Source organism: Meles meles, chromosome 1 (assembly GCF_922984935.1).
Source record: "Meles meles chromosome 1, mMelMel3.1 paternal haplotype, whole genome shotgun sequence".
NCBI classification, from domain to species: domain Eukaryota; kingdom Metazoa; phylum Chordata; class Mammalia; order Carnivora; family Mustelidae; genus Meles; species Meles meles.
In genome coordinates this window covers 45,166,943-45,184,844 of record NC_060066.1, presented here as the reverse complement: position 1 = coordinate 45,184,844, position 17,902 = coordinate 45,166,943, and the positions used below count along the sequence as shown (strand labels likewise).

Genomic DNA, 17,902 nt, shown 5'->3' with positions numbered 1-17,902 from the left:
AACAGAGAAACACCAGGGTGAGAAAAAGAGAAGCTGTCAAATTGCACCACATGAAGTCAGACAGCCCCCGCAGAGCTCTGAAAGACGGGCGAGGCCAAGAACACTTGAAATGATATATTAGAAATGTCTGATGTGCAAGAGGAAAGCCAAATTTATCTTCCTCCTCTCCATAGCAAGTATTATAAAAGTCATCAGATGAAGAAGTGTTCAAAGAACATCCAGCCTAAAATTATAAGGGGGAAAAAGAAGTATAGAGATGTATCAGGCAGTTAGTTAATACAAATAGTATATTTATGGATATTTGGTCGTGGAGTTTGTCAGCTTTTTAGAATTTATAATTTAATGTGATTTCTCAGTGTAAATAAATACTCAACTTTGTAACTAAATTTATGTTGTAAATTTATCTTTTTTGGGCTCATAAAACCGACTGCCCAGGGTCGCCTGGATCGCTCAGTTGGTTAGGCATCCAATTTTTGATTCTGGCTTGGGTCAAAGTCTCAGGGTTGTGGGATCAAGCCCTGCACTGGGCTCTGCACTGGTCATGGAGGCTGCTTGGGATTCTCTCTCTCCTCCCTCCGCCCCTCTTCTCTCCCTTTCTCTTTCCCTCTCTAAAAACAACAACAATCCCTGACTGCCCAAGGGCTCATGCGTATCCTATCTTAAAACTAATAAGAAAATAAACAAACTCTTCTTTCCTTCATCCCTGTCTCCATTTGGCCCCGAGCCTTTTTCTCTTCTCTTCACTAATAAGGCTTTTTAGGGGTTGGTTCATGTTTCCTGCCTCTCCTCCCTCAGGTCCATTCCTTAAACTTCACCCCTGTCCACCCAGCCCCCAGTCCCGGGTTCCTATGCCCTCTATTCCCCAGCAGTGCTGGGTCTAAGGTCATCAGTGGCTCTTCTGTTATCCAATTTAAAGGACATTTCTTTTTGTGTTTGTTTGTCTTTTTTATTTTTGTTTTTCTTTTATTTTTTATTAATATTTTTAACATATAATGTATTATTTACCCCAGCAGCACAGGTCTGTGAATGGTCAGGCTTACACATTTCACAGCACTCACCATATCACATGCCCCACCCCCAATACCCAACCACCCTCTCCATACGCCCCTACCCCCAGCAACCCTCAGTTTGTTTTGTGAGATTAAGAATCTCTTATGGTTTGTCTCCCTCCCGATCCATCTTGTTTCATTTTTTCCTTCCCTACCCTCCAACCCCCTGACTCTGCCTCTCAAATTCCTTATATCAGGGAGGTCATATGATAATTGTCTTTCTCTGATTGACTTATTTCACTCAGCATAATACCCTCTAGTTCCATCCACATCATTGCAAGTGGCAAGATTTCATTTCTCTTGATGGCTGCATAGTATTCCTGTGTGTGTGTGTGTGTGTGTGTGTGTGTGTGTGTGTACACACATATATATCTCACATCTTCTCTATCCATTCATCTGTTAATGGACATCTAGGCTCTTTCCATAGTTTGGCTATTGTGGACATTGCTGCTGTAAACATTCGGGTGCACACGTCCCTTCGGATTACTACATTTATTTCTTTAGGGTAAATACCCAGTAGTGTGATTGCTGGGTTGTAGGGTAGCTCTATTTTCAACTTTATGAGGAACCTCCATACTGTTTTCCAGATTGGCTCACCAGCTTGCATTCCCACCAGCAATATAGGAGGGTTCCTACAACTTTTCATTTTATTTTTTAAGATTTTATTTATTTCAAAGGACATTTCTGTTCTTTGTCATGCATACTGTTTCTATGGAATTGCCACGGACTTCGGCCTTGGCTTCTTCTTGCCCTTTTCTCCTAATTCTCTTCCTATGCATCTGGCAGTTTCTTCACTCTTTGAATTTCGGTGTTGACCAGGACTTCAGTCTTCCTATGCTGACCTGCCCGGTCTCTTCTGACGGAAACCAGGATGTTAGCAGGTTCCTGTTACCTCCACTTACATCCAGTCAGTCACCTCTGGCCCTGTGACATGTTCTAGGAAGAAAGTGCTCTGTGCTAAAGCCACAGGTCAAGGAACTGATTTGTTTTTTGACTGTGTGTAATGTCCCTTTATATGTGATGGAACTGTAGTTCCTTTCAATACTGCTACTACCTGGATATTGGCAGGAGTTCCCTAACTGTTCTTTCTACCTGTCTTGTGTGTCTTCCACATAACCCCCAAAGTGGTTGCTTTAAAAACAAATCTCATCACCTTGCTTCCATTAGAAAAAAAATGTAATGACTTCTCTAACATTAAGGATAATATTAAGGTTGCTTTCAAAAGTCTCCATCAAACATGTGTAAATTGTATGGTTATATAAACAATGTAAAATGTGAAAAAAGTTTTGGAGATGTGTAAAAAGATTTATAATCCTCTTTCCTGGATTTTTACCTAAAAGTGTTACATAAAAAATATATGCCTATTGTAAGGGCCTATTTAGCCAGAGCGGCCCCACCTCGTTGAACAGTCATTTTGTTGTTTATGCAGTAAAACTTAAATGACCCTGCCTGCCACCTGTGTGTGGCCAGGCCCAACCACATGGCCTTTGCTCTATAAAAGTTAGTCTATGAGGCAGGGAGGGGTCACGCTCTCTGTAAGAGGTGTGGCCCTGGCCGGTCAGTTTGATTCTTGATGCTTGGTGCGAAATAAAGCTTTGCTTGACCTTTGCTTTGTATCAGTCTCGCTCCTTTAATCACAGACCCATTGTTGGAGGACCCAACATTGGGGACCCAACACCTATAATCTGTTCGTCATGTCTAACAATATATAATGGACATGTCTCCAGGTTAATGGATATGGGTCTAATTCATTCTTTTTAATAGCTATGTTATATTCCATAGTTCTGTTATACCATAATTCATCTAATGGTCTCCATATTGATGACTATTCCGTTCATTTCCATTAAGATGTGTAGCTGGTAGGCTGATTGTTGGGATTCAGTATTCTTAATTTCCTACTGTCCTAATGTCTTCATTCTAGATATTTCTACCACCTTCTCTGAGTCAGAAAATATCAGATTATTTTAAAACAGAGAAAGAGAGGGGGCTCAGTCAGTTAAGCATCTGCCTTCAGCTCAATTCATGACCTAGCCCCGCCTAGGGCACCCTGCTCAGTGGGGAACCTGCTTCTCCCTCTCCCTCTGCCCCTCCACCTGACCCATGGTCTGCCTTTCTCTCCCAAATAAATAAATAAAATCTTTTAAAAATGCTATAAAAAGAGAGAAAGAGAAAAGGAGATGGTGGGGAGGAGAGAGACAGTGAGGGAAGAAGGTGGGGAGAGCAGAACCGCACAAAACCTTTTTTCATTACCTAGCATTTTCTCCTTTTTAACTGTTAACCTGGAAAAGTACCACAGGATCACCTTGCCTTCCATTTCCTTTGTCCATACAAGCGGCCCTTTCATTTTCATGAAAAAGGCTAGTCATAAGAGCCTTAAGTCAGTGATTAAGGAATGCAGCACAGGATTGGCTCTTTCATTTCCTTTCTTTGAGTTTTGTTGTGGGTGCTTTCTCTAAATTCCAAACACTTTCTCTAACCCTTCTGGGATTATTGGTGTTTAGTCCTCACTCTTTGGAATGAGAACTTTTAAGTGCTTCTATCTTTAGCAATTCTGGGCTCAGAATAAGTTCTGAAATGCACACAAAATTACTTTTGATCCTTAATATTCATGACATCACACTGTGATGTCCACTGCCAGCCCCTAGGCATTTATAAGAAATAATTAAGCTTTTGCTACTGGCTTTTACTCCTATGAAGTATCTTTACTGTGGGGGTGTCATTTGGATAATGCTACAATTTATCAAGTGGCATGATTTACTAGGATTAGAATCTCGGCTTTGGTTTTAAAATAAAACCAGGGGGCATGGGGGTAGGTGACAAACACTACCCACCCCCCACAGCCCCAGTTGAATAGATTATTAGCTTCTATCTCAAATCCTAGAGTTCCTCTGTCTTATCCAAAGGCAACAATTTATCTGTGGGCCCGGCATCTAGAACTGAAAAGGAACGTTTGTTTTCTGCTTAGCAGCTTAAATTGAATACAATGCTTTAACAGTGATTTTGAGAAATGGGTATTTTCAAGAGTGACCGAACTAAAAGCTTCCTGTTTTTTGCAGAAGATAAGGGAAAGCTATCTATGCTTTCCTAAAGGGGCAGTCACAGCTCACAAATAAGGGGTGCTGATCATCCAGCAGGGGGCACCTTTTTCTAATTTGCATAGAGTGGGGAGCTATCTAGCACCAGCTTCAGTTAGCTGCAGGCTGGGGGCCAAGGCCGGGATCTTTCCGTGAGCCCGTCAGCCTGGGTTCAGCCTTCTTGATATTTTTGTAAATATCTTCTTCCTTGTGTACTAGAAATTGGAGAGATTCATGAGACAGTTCAGTTATTACTTCGTATAGAAACTCAATTCACAGAGTTTTTAAAGACTGGCTATGGTTCTAGGGGGAGTAAAACCCATGCTTCTGAGTCCTGGCTGCCTGACCTTAGCATAAACAGGTGAGTCCCTAAGCCAGCACAACATGGAGGCTCCAACACAGTGGTTCTCTGTGTGTAACCCCAGCACCCGATCCTCAACTTCCAACACATTGCTTAATTTTTAGACGTGATCTTTTGCAATTCCAGGCTTCTTGGATTTTTCTGAATAATTGCCATCATGTAAATCCGGATAAAATGGCTGACAGGGAAATAAAAATCTGTATCTTCAAGTATCGAACATTGTCTTCTCTGTGATAAACAGTTCTCTTTCTCACCAGTAATGACAGTGTGACTTTCTAGCCTTTTCAACCAAGAGATTAGATCAGGAGCAGAGGCGCAGACTCAAGAGTGACCTACCAGCCTTGGTGTTCCCTCTCCCCCATGAGCCAGGCACTGTGTTAGCGAAGCCATTTTCCTTGCAGCTGGGGTTTAGGGGCAAGGGGAATGGTGGGAAATGTGTGACATCGTGTTCAGGACCCCTCAAAGTCTGGTGGTGCTCACAAGCCCTGAAGCGAGTGATGGTGTTGATGTGGGAATAAAGAGTCCATTCTGTTTCTGTGCTATAAGAGCCATTACTACTACACCTACAAAACATGTTTTCTTAAAAACCATCTTTCAATCCTTCAGAAAGTGACCATTCTTTTGTGGTTACATCAGACTTGCCTTACCAATATATGATTTTTGATCTTTAAAAATAACCACCCCTCTAAAGACCTTAAGGTTTGGGCTCTGTCCTCCAATCTCTCTCTCTCTCTCTCCCTTTCCCCTTTGCTTCTGTTTCTTTCCTATCTCTGTTTCCTTTCCTTCTCTATTTCCTTTCCTTTGCTCTGTTTCTTTCCTATCCCTCTTTGGCACCCTTTGTCCTGATATTTATTTTGTTTTTATTTCTGGAAACTTCTTTTTGTCCTCTTGCTTCTCTTCTAGTCTAAGTTAGATTAGGTAATACAAATATTTATTAACATTTGCAGTATTTCCTCCCCAAATAATAGAATTAGAGAGTGTAATCCTGCTCTTAATTTATTAAATACCCTGTTTCATAAACATGGAGAAGAGTATAGATAATTCTGGTAATTTGTATGTGACTTGAACTAGTTAATATTTTCATCATTTTTGAAGTGTTTACCATATTTTAGCTGGGTGAATGTGCATGTATGAAAATGTGTATGTGGCTTATTTTGTGACCCAGAATAATAAAAGGATCAGACAGAATAAGAAAACTTTACCCAGGCCCCTGTACATTTTGGAGGTGTGTGTGGGAGGATGGCTTGGGTTTTATGGTTCTCATTTGTGGAAAGAGTATTTTCAAGCACTATTTATCTGGTTTCACCCATTCCTCATTGCCATCTTAGCAAAGAAGCAGATTCTGGCTGAGGGTGAGGGACTCTGTTGCTCAAAGGGAAAGCTCAGCATCGGTGTCAGATGAGAGGAAGGAAATGGTTACAACAGTATTTCTGTTTTTTGAGGTTGTTTTTGTAGAATCTACTGAAGTAATATTTTTTTTTGCATTTTTTTCCATTTTATTTATTTTTTCAGCGTAACAGTATTCATTCTTTTTGCACAACACCCAGTGCTCCATGCAAAACGTGCCCTCCCCATTACCCACCACCTGTTCCCCCAACCTCCCACCCCTGACCCTTCAAAACCCTCAGGTTGTTTTTCAGAGTCCATAGTCTCTTATGGTTCGCCTCCCCTTCCAAATTTTTTTTTTTTTTTTAATAAACATATAATGTATTTTTATCCCCCGGGGTACAGGTCTGTGAATCGCCAGGTTTACACTACTGAAGTAATATTTTACATTTTTAGGTTTAGAGATCTCTTAAAGATTTGGATTAAGCATGTTTTACATGATTATCCTGATTTTAATTTGATACAGAGTATGAGATCTGAAGAAATTCTGACCAAAATTCGAATGGATTTTGCTATATATAGATATTGCGGGGAGTTAAAGAAAGACAGGGAGAGAGAGGGAGAGGGAAACTGGAAGGAGGGAGAGAGAGAAAGAGAGAGAGAGATTGGCAGAGAGAGAAAGGAATTAATAAAGCAAACAGACAAATAGTTGGCTGTTCACTAGGCAAGAGGTAATGATCTCACTGCTTCTAGATCTGTCTATACATTTTCTGTTGCAGATAGAATACAAATGTAGCCAAACAGGGCAACTCTTATCCTGTTGATATTTATCGCATTTTTCAATTTCGTGTGCATATAATTCAACCATCTTTTGTCAAAGATGCCGCGTGCAATTTTCTTTTGTCCCCATCCTCAAGCAGATCTGGGTGATCTTCCGAAATGTGGGCCACATTTTTTCTTATCTGGAAACACTCAGCATTCTGTCTCTTGATAGGTAATTTTTTCAGGTAACTCATTCTGAAAATGAAAGGGAAAAGTTATTTTCTAGCTTTCTGTGTGACTGATATAATGTATAATTTTTACAAAGTTGCATAAGCTATATTGTTGGGGGGGAGGGTAGGGGAACACTTAACATCATCCTTCCTAACAACCAGAATGCTGCCTCTCATCCTGCATGTAATGAAATTCTAGAGCAGCATCTGCCACTGAACCTTCTAGAATCACTTTTTATTTATTTTCACCAGACATTTAGGAATACATTGTAAGTAAATAGCAATCCAGATTTTTTTAATTAAAAAAAATTTTTTAAGGTTATTTATTTATTCATTTGACAGAGAGAGGCACAGCGAGAGGGGGAACACAAGCAGGGGGAGTGCGAGATGGAGAGGCAGGCTTCCCACCAAGAATGTAGCATGATGCAGGGCTGGATCCCAGGACCCTGGGATCATGATCAGAGCTGAAGGCAGATGTTTAATGAATAAGCCAGGTGCCCCCAGATGGGTTTTTAAAAATAAAGAAGGGATGGTCACCAGTAAACATTTTATGTATTTTAATTAAAGCTAAAATGTCTTGTAGTGCTTGAAAAACATATTTGATGTATAACTACCGCCTATTTATTAAAAAAGAAAATTTTAAACTTAATTTTAAAACAGTAAAATTTAAACAGTAAAAAAGTATTTATCCTAGAACCATAGGGTGAATAATGAATTACCTGATATGCAGGTAATCCACATTCTAATGTACCTCCATTAGAGTCCCTTTGTACCTTCTAAAATGCATTAGGTTCAAGTCCCTTTGTACCTTCTAAAATGCATTATGTTCAATCAAATGCTTATCAATAAATTGTATAGACTTGGATGGATATGTCAGAACCGAGCTTAACTAGCTATGACCAGCAAGATCACTTTAATGAGCTCGTACTCACATGTATTTTGGTCAATTGTAAGCCACTAGTGGTCATTTAGACAAGTCTAAGAAAACTATCTATTTGTATGTAACATACAAACTATGTAGGCAGTGATATCAATGAGGAATAAAAATGAACAGTTATGGGTTACTCCTTACCTACTCTTTGAATAAACAAAGTTGATTTTTTTTTTTTTCACTCTAAGAAACTAGAGCTGAAATAGGTTGTGATCCCGGATGGGAAGTACCTTGGTTCATACGTCACCCTGCTACTGTGACACAGTCTGAGATCAGCTAGCCAGCGGCCAGCCAGGCAGCCTTGAGTGTGTGTCCTTCTGGCCCCAGCTTTCCTGACCCTTGTCAGCAGTAATGCTGCTAGTCCTGCCTACCCCACAGATGCTACTGTGCCAATCAAATGATCCCCAAAAACTGTAGTATTGCTTCTTGAAGCGTGTGTGAGATGTTTTGCCTTAGATTGGTATCACTTTTACCAGGAAGACTCTCTGAACCAGTCTTTTCTTGGAGATGTCTCTGTAATCCAGGGGAAAGGTAGTGGTCCCAAAATAATGGTTTTTAGAACTGAAATTTAAATATGAACTAAATGAGGGAATTTCTAGTTACTTAGGATAGTAACTCTAGAATCTCACTGAGCAAGTGGAATACTTAAGTCATAGTTCCTTTAGTCACTAAAATAAATATCTATTCTGCTTTGTAGTGGACTATATCTTGGAGTTTTAAGAAGGTCCTAATTACCTGGGTCTGCTTGACAGGGTTGGCCTTTGCAATTCTTTCATCCGTGCATCCTGTGTTTGGTTTATACGGGTCTCTGTTTCCTGCCATCATTTATGCCATATTTGGAATGGGACGTCATGTTGCCACAGGTAATATTTTCTCTCTCTGTTTATGCTTCTCATGCTACTAATGGAAAGGACTCAGAAGTGCTCATTAGAGGGGTGCCTGGGTGGCATATTTGGTTAAGCTTGCAACTCTTGGTTTCAGCTCAGGCTGTGATTCAAGGTCATGAGATCAAGCCCCACATTGGGGCTCCACACTGAGCACGGAGACTGCTTAAGACCCTTACTCCCTGCCCTCCATTCTTGTGTGAGTGCATACCCACAATCTCGCTTCCTAAAACAAATAAATGAATAATTTTTTTCAAAAAAAAATGCTCATTAGTTACTGATTACATTTCCAAAGCAATTCTAACTTTACTTCTGAAAACCTCAGCAAATATTAGAACATGACATTTCACTCTCTGTGCCTCACTCAATATGTACTGACTTACTACTATATTATTATGTAATCAAGATTATTTTAAAAATTCTTTGCATTTTTAAGTTGTAAAAAGGTCATAAGAAAAGGGCATACATTCTGAATTTACAATGAAATGAGAGAAGGTAAGCTCTTTAAGGGAAAGAAAAAACTATTGAATTTCTTTACTCAAATGTTAAAAAACATTTTTTATATAATTGGTACTTAGACTCAATGATCTTTTAGGTTTTGTCCAAGCTAGATTCCATAATGCCCTTTATTCATTTTTTAAAAATTTTTTATTATGTTCAGTTACCCACTGTGTCAAAAAATGCGTGGAAGACATGAATAGACAGTTCTCCGAAGAAGACATACAAACGGCTAACAGACATATAATGCCCTTTAATTAGTATATCTCTTACCTTGGCTATCTCTGCCTTACTAAATAAAATGTGAATTATCACAAATAGTCTGATAATAGAACAAACTGGTTAAAAATCTGGTTGTAGAGTGAGATGGTTCTGGGTATATGTCCTATTTGTTGTTTGCTATCTGCATGACCTTAGACAACATTTCAAAGGCTTATTTGCTGCTTTCTGGATAGTGAAATAAAAAAAAATCATATGACTATAATTAGAATTAGATGAGATAATCGATGTATAGTGTCTAATTTAGTACTTGTTGCATAAGAGTTGGTAAGTTAGTTATTATTATTACAGAAATGATACCTTAATCTTAAATATTAAGGTAATAATGATAAAAATACTTTTAACTATAAATATCCAAAGAGGCATTTCTATTTATTTTGTGTGCTTAAGATCTCAGCCTGTAAGTATGTGTCTATTTCTTCACTGGTCAGTTTGTGTCACTGACTGCATTGGTTTCCTATTTCCAATATAATAAGTTACCAGGTGCTTAGTGGCTTGAAACAAGATAAATTTATTATCCTATAGTTTTAGAAGTCAGAAATCTGAAATGAGTTGCATGGAGCTAATACTGAAGGGGAAGAGTTCACAGTTAACCACTGAGCCTAGTGAGGTTTTCATAATTATCATCTCATTTATGTTTCCCACAAGCCCTGAAAGGTAAATATTATCATCTGCAGTTTACGGGTGAAGTAATGGAGACTCAGGGTCATGCGCTTTAAGTCACATTATGGATAAGTAGAGGATTTGCATGCAAGCCTAAACTGTGATCTTAATCCCTGTCCTGAGGATACTCTCTGTGCAGGTCTGCAGAGTGGTGGGAAAATGTACATAGGATCTGGGAAGAGCAAGGAGCTGGGTGTGGTCATGTGTTGAAGGACTGTGTGTATCTGTAGGAAAGTTTCTGCTTCTTCTGTGGAGTGGAGTGAAGAGTGGAGGATCGGGTGCTGAAAAGAGGTTTCCAATAGATCTATTTAGTTTTACACAATGTGCTCAACTTTAATGGTGGAATCTAACCATTATTCTCGAGTCCATTACTAACAAAAGATTTCCCCCACTCCCACCCCCTCTTAGGCACCTTCGCCTTGACATCCTTAATATCAGCCAATGCAGTGGAACGGCTTGTCCCTCTGAGCAGCCAGAACTTCACACAGAGTAACATAAGCACACTGGGTTTATCGGACTTCGAGCTGCGAAGGATTGGTGTTGCCGCAGCCGTTTCCTTCTTGGGAGGTGTGATTCAGGTAAGCCGTACTGAGACTTGGGAATGAAGAAAGGGAGACTGGAAGGAAAGGCAGTTGGTGCTTTGTTTTTATTCCTGTTCGTGTCTTTGTCTCTATAGAGGGATGAAGTTTTTATCGATGTGTTTTATCTTTATGGAAACACTGCTAAGTGCCAGTTGAATAAATGAATCAGCATCAAGAAATCAGAGTTAAGAGAAGTTACAGAGTTACAGAAGTTACAGAGAAGTTTTTGACTCTTCAGAAATGAGCATCCTAGGGCACCAGGTGGCTCAGTGGGTTAGGTCTCTGCCTGTGGCTCAAGTCATGATATCAGGGTCCTGGGATCAAGCCCCGCATCGGGCTCTCTGCTCAGCAGGGAGTCGCTTCCCCCTCTCTCTCTGCCTGCCTCTCTGCCTACTTGTGATCTCTGTCTGTCAGGGGGAAAAAAAAAAAAGAAAGAAAGAAAGAAAAGAATGAGCTTCCTAAAAAACATTTTATAAAATGGAATGGGCTTCCTTATACGGTAGTGAGGCAGTCCTTAAATTTATACAGCGACTGGATCATCACTGTAGGATAGGGTAGGAGAAGTTCCTACAATGGGAAGAGATGTGACTAGATTTCTCAGGTCCTTCCCAGTTTTCAGAGTTTATGATGTTACTGCCTCCAGCAGTAACAACTGGTATTTCATTTGTGCTGAAGACTGGCCGGTGTGAGGTCTTCTGTCTCAGACCTGGACCCGACCCCTTTTTCAGCATCAGGCAGCTGTTTTGTTGCCTGGTCTGCTCCAGTCTTTCTGCTTCTTCAGAGTATCAGACTATGTAATTTGCTGTTTCAATCAGTCGTCAGAATCAGACAATTCAGAAGTGACTATAAAATAAATGTAGGATAGTACTATTAGACATGGAATTTATCTGATGGCCATTTTGGCTTAGTCTTCTGTGTTATAATGAGTTGTATGTACATAAACTTCCTGGGCGACTATTTTCTGCATTGGTAGAGGCTCTGTTTTACAGTGCAATGTTATTTACAAGGTCAAAGACAGTGTAAAGGCCAAGAAGGGAGAAGAAGAGTTGATGATTGCCTGGAATTGGAGGGTTAGAAGAAAAGATGTGATCGAGAGGGAAGGAGACAAATTGTATTGCTTTCTAATGAGGTAAAAAGGGTGGGAAAATTTAGGATAAAAGACCAATACTTACTCAATTCTTCCCAGTTCTTTAGAGAATAGACCATGTGAGGGGCAGCTTTGCCTAGGAGACTACCGGACTAGAAGGCCAATGGGTGTTGTGTGCTCACCCTGGTTGTGTGCTCAGACTGGTTGCCTGAGTACCCTGTAAACTTCGTTTTGTTTTTATGATGTGTGTGTATTCTGAGACTCGCATAAGCAAGCTTAGTGGGCTCTTCTTCCTTAACTGGCCACTGTGAGACTCTCTGATGGACCTGTGATCCGTGTCGACCTCAGAAATAATCAGCCATGTGAGTTGATGATTCAAAAAGGGTATGTTGCCATAGATTTGGTCTAGGTTTTCCTTAATTTCTGCTCATTTAAAATAAAATAAAAATCTCTATATTAACAAAGCAAAAGTAATATCACTTCTTCTGGTCCCACTAACTAGCATTCATATCTCCCTTTGAACTTATGATTTTTACTAGGTTTGGACTTTCTCTTATTCTTTTAAGCATGGAACACCATGCTTAGTTTTAGGTGGACATTAGTATTTTGAAAAATCCAAGAGGGTATATAACTAACAGTAAGACCCAACAACCTTCGGCTTTGTCTCATTTTAGCCATTTTCCATAGTTTAAAACAATCATCAGGTATTTTGTTATCATCTGCCATATTTAGGTTAAGAATTTAAATGATAATAAAATATAAAAGTAAAAGCCAGGATTCTAATAACATAAAAAATAAATGTCTCATTTCTCAGAATGAAACTCCTGAGAATCATGAGAGTAAAGCAGGATATTATTAAAGAGAATAAAAATAATTTGGTTTTCATGGACTTTTATTACATGTAAAATCTGATCCAGAGAGTCGTATGTCTTGTCTTATAAGTTCATCAAACATCTGCTTTCTTTTGTCTTTCACTCTGATCCTGGATATGTGACCTATGTTTCAGCCAATTTTTGAACAGATGGCTGGACTCTATTTGACCTCCAAACTCATCTGTCCATTGTCAACCAGAACCCTAGGGTCTGCTGGATCTGTTGGATCCAGCTTTTCGGTCATTTTTCCTTTCCTCCTTCAGATCTGAAACCTCCTGAATATGAGGGCAGTCCCAGGGTTTCCAGCTTCTATAAACACAGTGTTTGTTTGTTTACCTTGTTTTATTTATTTTTAATTCCGACTGATGGAACTATTTAAAGATTTTATTTATTTATTTGACAGAGAGGGATCACAAGTAGACAGGCAGGCAGAGAGAGAGGGGGAAGCAGACTCCCTGCTGAGCAGAGAGCCTGATGTGGGACTCAATCCCAGGACCCTGGGATCATGACCTGAGCCAAAGGCAGAGACTTAACCCACTGAGCCATCCAGGCACCCCTGATGGAACTATTTAGGTTAATAAAATTATATATTAAGGTGTTTGAAACAGTTACATCCGATCTGGTTGACCGATTGTGGATTAGCTGGAAATGCTTTCAGCTGAAAGTAACCGAGAACCTTACTATCGGAGGCTTACTTATACAGACATTCTTTGCGTTTTGTGTTACAAGAGGTCTTGGCAGATACCAGGTTCATCAGTGTTGGGCAATGCATTCAATTGATGAACTGATCTGCCTTTTTCATTAGATAGTAAGGTCTCTGTGACTTAGTGCTTTTTCCTTTTTTGGCTTCTCTTCTGGTAGTTCATCAATAACTTTTTCCTCTAAATTGTTGCTTTTCTTTATGTAACTTCCTTTCCCATGCAACTGTTTCTCTACTTCATTACTGGACTTATATTCTTTAACATTGTGTTAATGATTTTAGTATGTCTTTCTCTTTAATTTTTAGAAGAAACTATGGCATAAAATAATGAAGAGATTAGAATTAAGATGTATACTTAGAGCAAACTGTTCTCTACCATAAGATTTCTGGTTTTGAGATTGCTTCTTTTTTTGCCTTTCTTTCAGCTTTCTGTACATCTGTAATATTTTGGTTTGTTTTCTACATAAGACATTATGTGGAACACAAGGTTTTTGCGGTTACAGTATCTTTATCTATTTTCCAGTTTTCATAGTACGTAGCCTAGCATTCCACACATGGTAAATTCGCAGAAAAGTTAGTGAATTAAAAAATGAGCTATTCAGAATCTGAAAATCAAGAAATAGCAGATGTCATGCCAGGTAATAATTCTGTGATTTTAAAAGAATTAAATCTGACATTTGTTGACTTAATTATTATAACACGAGGAGACTCTGAAAAAAGGTACATCAGAGAACTGTCATTCTCCCCAGCCCACCCCCTAGTCTCCCTCTCCTTTCTTCTGGGTTCTCACCCACTTCCTGTGGATAAGCCGTCTTATTCATTTCTGGTTGATACTTTTGCAGAATGAGTGTTTTCTTATTTACCCTGCTTTCTTACATGAAAGTTAGCATTCTTTTTTTTTTTTAAGATTTTATTTATTTATTTGACAGATAGAGATCACAAGTAGGGAGAGAGACAGGCAGAGAGAGAGAGGAGGAAGCAGGCTCCCTGCCAAGCAGAGAGCCCGATGCAGGGCTCGATCCCAGGACCCTGGGATCATGACCTGAGCGAAAGGCAGAGGCTTTACCCACTGAGCCACCCCGGCGCCCCGAAAGTTAGCATTCTTATGTGTCTGACTTTCTTTGCTTAACAGTAAAATATCCCAGAAATCATTCCATGTCAGCTCCTAGAAATGCCCCTCATACTTTTTTTTTTTTTTTCCCTCATACTTTTTTATTGTTGCATTATGCTGGGTTGCATGGATATGTCGTTGTTTATTCAACATATCTCCTATATTTGGGCATTTAAGTTAATTCCAACATTTTGCATTTGTAAACAATGCTACTATGTGTGTGCATATGTATTTTCATATTGTTGGGGGTGTCTGGTCAGGGTGAACTCCTAAATGGGATTACTGGATCAAAAGGTCAATGCATAGGTTGTTGATATTTTCAAATTCCTTTCCAAAAGAGTTGTAGCAATTTGCATTCCCCACAGAAATAAATGGGAGCACCCTCGGCTTCACAACAGAACATGTTGTCAGACTTTTAAGTTTTAATCAATCAGATAAGTAAGAAATCATATTCAAGGGTAATTTGCATTTCTTAAATTGTGACTGATGGCAAATGATGACATCTTTGCATATGTTTAAGACTCTTTTGCATCCATTTTGTGGATTGTATTTTTTGTTCATATATATTTCTAATTTTTCTGTTAAGGTTTTGGTCCTTTTTCCCTCAAATTTTAAAACCTCTTTATATATTATGGATATTAGCCTTTCATCTATGATACATACTTCAAGCGTTTTAGTCTAATTAGACATGCAATTATTTGACCATGCAATTGAAGAAATTTATGTAGATTTATTAATAATTTTTCTGATTGCCCCTGGACTTTGTCAATATTAGAAAGCTTTCCTTTACACTAAGTGTATAGAGACATTCAGCATATTTTTTAAAATTTAATTTATTAAATTATTTTCTATATGCATTTTAAAAAATATTTACTTTCCTGATCAGTGTGGAGTTTATTCTTATGTGTGGTGGGAGATAAGAATCTAATGGTATTCTTGGAGCACCTGGGTGGCTCAGTGGGTTAAAGCCTCTGCCTTTGGCTCAGGTCATGGTACCAGAGTCCTGGGATCAAGCCCCGCATTGGGCTCTGTGCTCGGCAGGGAGCCTGCTTCCCCCTCTCTCTTCACCTGTCTCTCTGCCTACTTGTGATCTCTCTCTCTCTCTGTCAAATAAATAAATAAAATCTTAAAAAAAAAAAAAAGAATCTAATGGTCTTCTTTGTCTAAGTGGTTGCCCAGTTGGGCCGTGACATTGATTAAAAAGTTTAGCTTTGCTTCTGTGATTTATGATGCCACCTTTACTGTTTCCACATTTAGTTAGATCTGATCTATTCTATTCTATTCCATCCCATTCTGCTGGTCTGTAAATAGCACTCTGTGTTAATTATGGAGTCTTGTAGTATGGTTTAATCTGGTAGGACTGGTCCGCCTTCATAGGTTTTACGTTTTAGTGTGTTTTTGGCTATTCCTGCATGTTGGTTCTTTCTTCTGAACTCTAGCATCAACTTGTCTAGCTCCATTAAAAAAAAAAACTTGTTGATATTTTATTGGGATTGTGTTTAAGTGGCATCTTTATGCCATGGTATTATCTTAACCAAAAACATGTGCCTTTAGTTTTGTTCATGTCTACTTTTGTTAGACTTTCAAGTCTTTCAGGAATGTTTCCTCTTACACGTTTTGCACATTTATTCCTGAGTATTTCATCATCTTTGTTGCTGTTATACATGGAACTTTCTTTACCATTATGTTCCCCAGCTGGCTATTGCTTCTGTCTATAAAAGCTATTGATTTCCCCCCACTCATTTCTTTATTTAACAAACGTATCTGTTAAGATGCTGCAGAAAATATAATTTATACACAAAAGTGGCTTAAAAGATGGAGTTTAGTGTTTCATATGACAAGAATTCTGGTAGTATCAGGGTTCCTGGTTGGTTAATTCAGTAACTATAATTGCTCCATAGCCTATATTTTTTTATAGCTTCCTGCTATGCCATCCTTGGCTGGTTACTTTTCTTCCTGGGTGACACCCCTCAGTCCATGACTGCATGGTTTCAAAATGCTGCCATCGTGCCACGCACCATATCCTCATACAATCACATCAAGACTCAGAAAAATGGCAGTCTCTCCTTGTGCATCTCTTTGTCAGGAATAAAAGCTGACCCCAGAAAGTCCCTGGTGAACTTCTCCTGCTTGGAAGTATCATATGCCCATTCTTAAGTGAATTGCAAGTGGGGTGGGAGATAATATCACCATAATTGTCATAGACTAATTAAAATTCATCTCTGGGATATAGAACTCTGGGAGTTCAAGGAACTCCTTCTTTGAATACCTCACAAAAAGAAAAGTGAACAAATTGGGATTCTGCTAGTGATAAAGAATGTGATAGTTACTGGAAGATTAAATATCAGTGTCAGACATGAAAGAACTTTCTGGAACTCTACACTAGTCAGCTATCTGCTAGACATAGGGAAAACTGGAATGAGAGAACAAGCTCAGATCACTTCTCATAGAAGATATAGTCTAGTAGGGAGATGGGTAACTGAACAAGTCATTATCAAGAAAAAAATACTATCATTCTAGTACTGTGTACATGTACATATGCAGTGCTCAGGTCTATTCATTATATATCATAAAACCTTATTGAATTGTCATTTTTTTGTTTTTTGCTTTTTTACTATTTAAATGTTTTATTAATCATTGATTCTTTTAGTATTTCCTAGAGGTACTTTTACTTTTTTACAAATTAATATCACTCATGATTTCTCTTGTTCAATTGCATTAGATGGTACCTCTGCTATAATGGTAAATAATAGCAGAAACAATAAGGTTTTTTGTTTTGTTTTGTTTTTGTTTTTTTTTGCCTTTTCTTGAACTTGCTCAAAAGGCCATTAGCATCTCCTTTAAGACGCTAACCTTGAGAATAGAGTATATAAATTTACCATGTTAAGAAATTACTTATTGTTTTATATTTTTGTGTGTATTTAATAGAAATTAGAAAAAGGGCTGAATATTGCTGTAAGCTTTTTCAGCATCTATAGGGATAATCATGTGATCTTTTTTCCCTCTGAAGTCTATTATATGTTATACTCTATTAATGGATTTCCTAACATTGAACCAACCTTAAATCGCTCAAACGACTCCCACTTGATCATGGTGTGTTTTATTCTTAATGTGGTCATGGATTCTGTTTATCAATTTTTTTTTAAAGATTTTATTTATTTATTTGAGAGAAAACATGAGTGGGGGAAGGGCATAGGGAGAAGGAGAAGCAGACCCCCACTGAGGGCAGAGCCAGATGCTGGCTGGACGTGAGGCTCAGTCCCATGACCTTGAAGATCATGACCTGAGCCAAAGGCAGATGCTTAATTGAGTGAGCCACCCAGGCACCCCTGGTGGTAATTTCTTGATAACGTTCTCTCTTCTTCTGGAAAGTTGTCATGTACAGCACTCTGTCTCCAATATGGTCAAATTTGGTACTCTGTATTTCCCTAGATATTGTCCTTTTTATCTAGCTTTTCAAATTTACTGGTAGGTAGGTCTTTGATTTCTTATGA

At 38.7% G+C, this 17,902-nt stretch overlaps 1 protein-coding gene across 1 annotated transcript in view; it reads left to right on the top strand.

Annotated features, from left to right (window-relative positions):
- SLC26A7 (solute carrier family 26 member 7) overlaps positions 1-17,902 on the top strand; it is a 114,569-nt gene that overhangs the window by 19,921 nt on the left and 76,746 nt on the right. The window contains exons 2-3 of the mRNA XM_046020188.1: positions 8,486-8,596; positions 10,466-10,635. Of these exons, the coding sequence (XP_045876144.1) occupies positions 8,486-8,596; positions 10,466-10,635 (281 nt within the window). The remainder of the gene's footprint in view (positions 1-8,485; positions 8,597-10,465; positions 10,636-17,902) is intronic.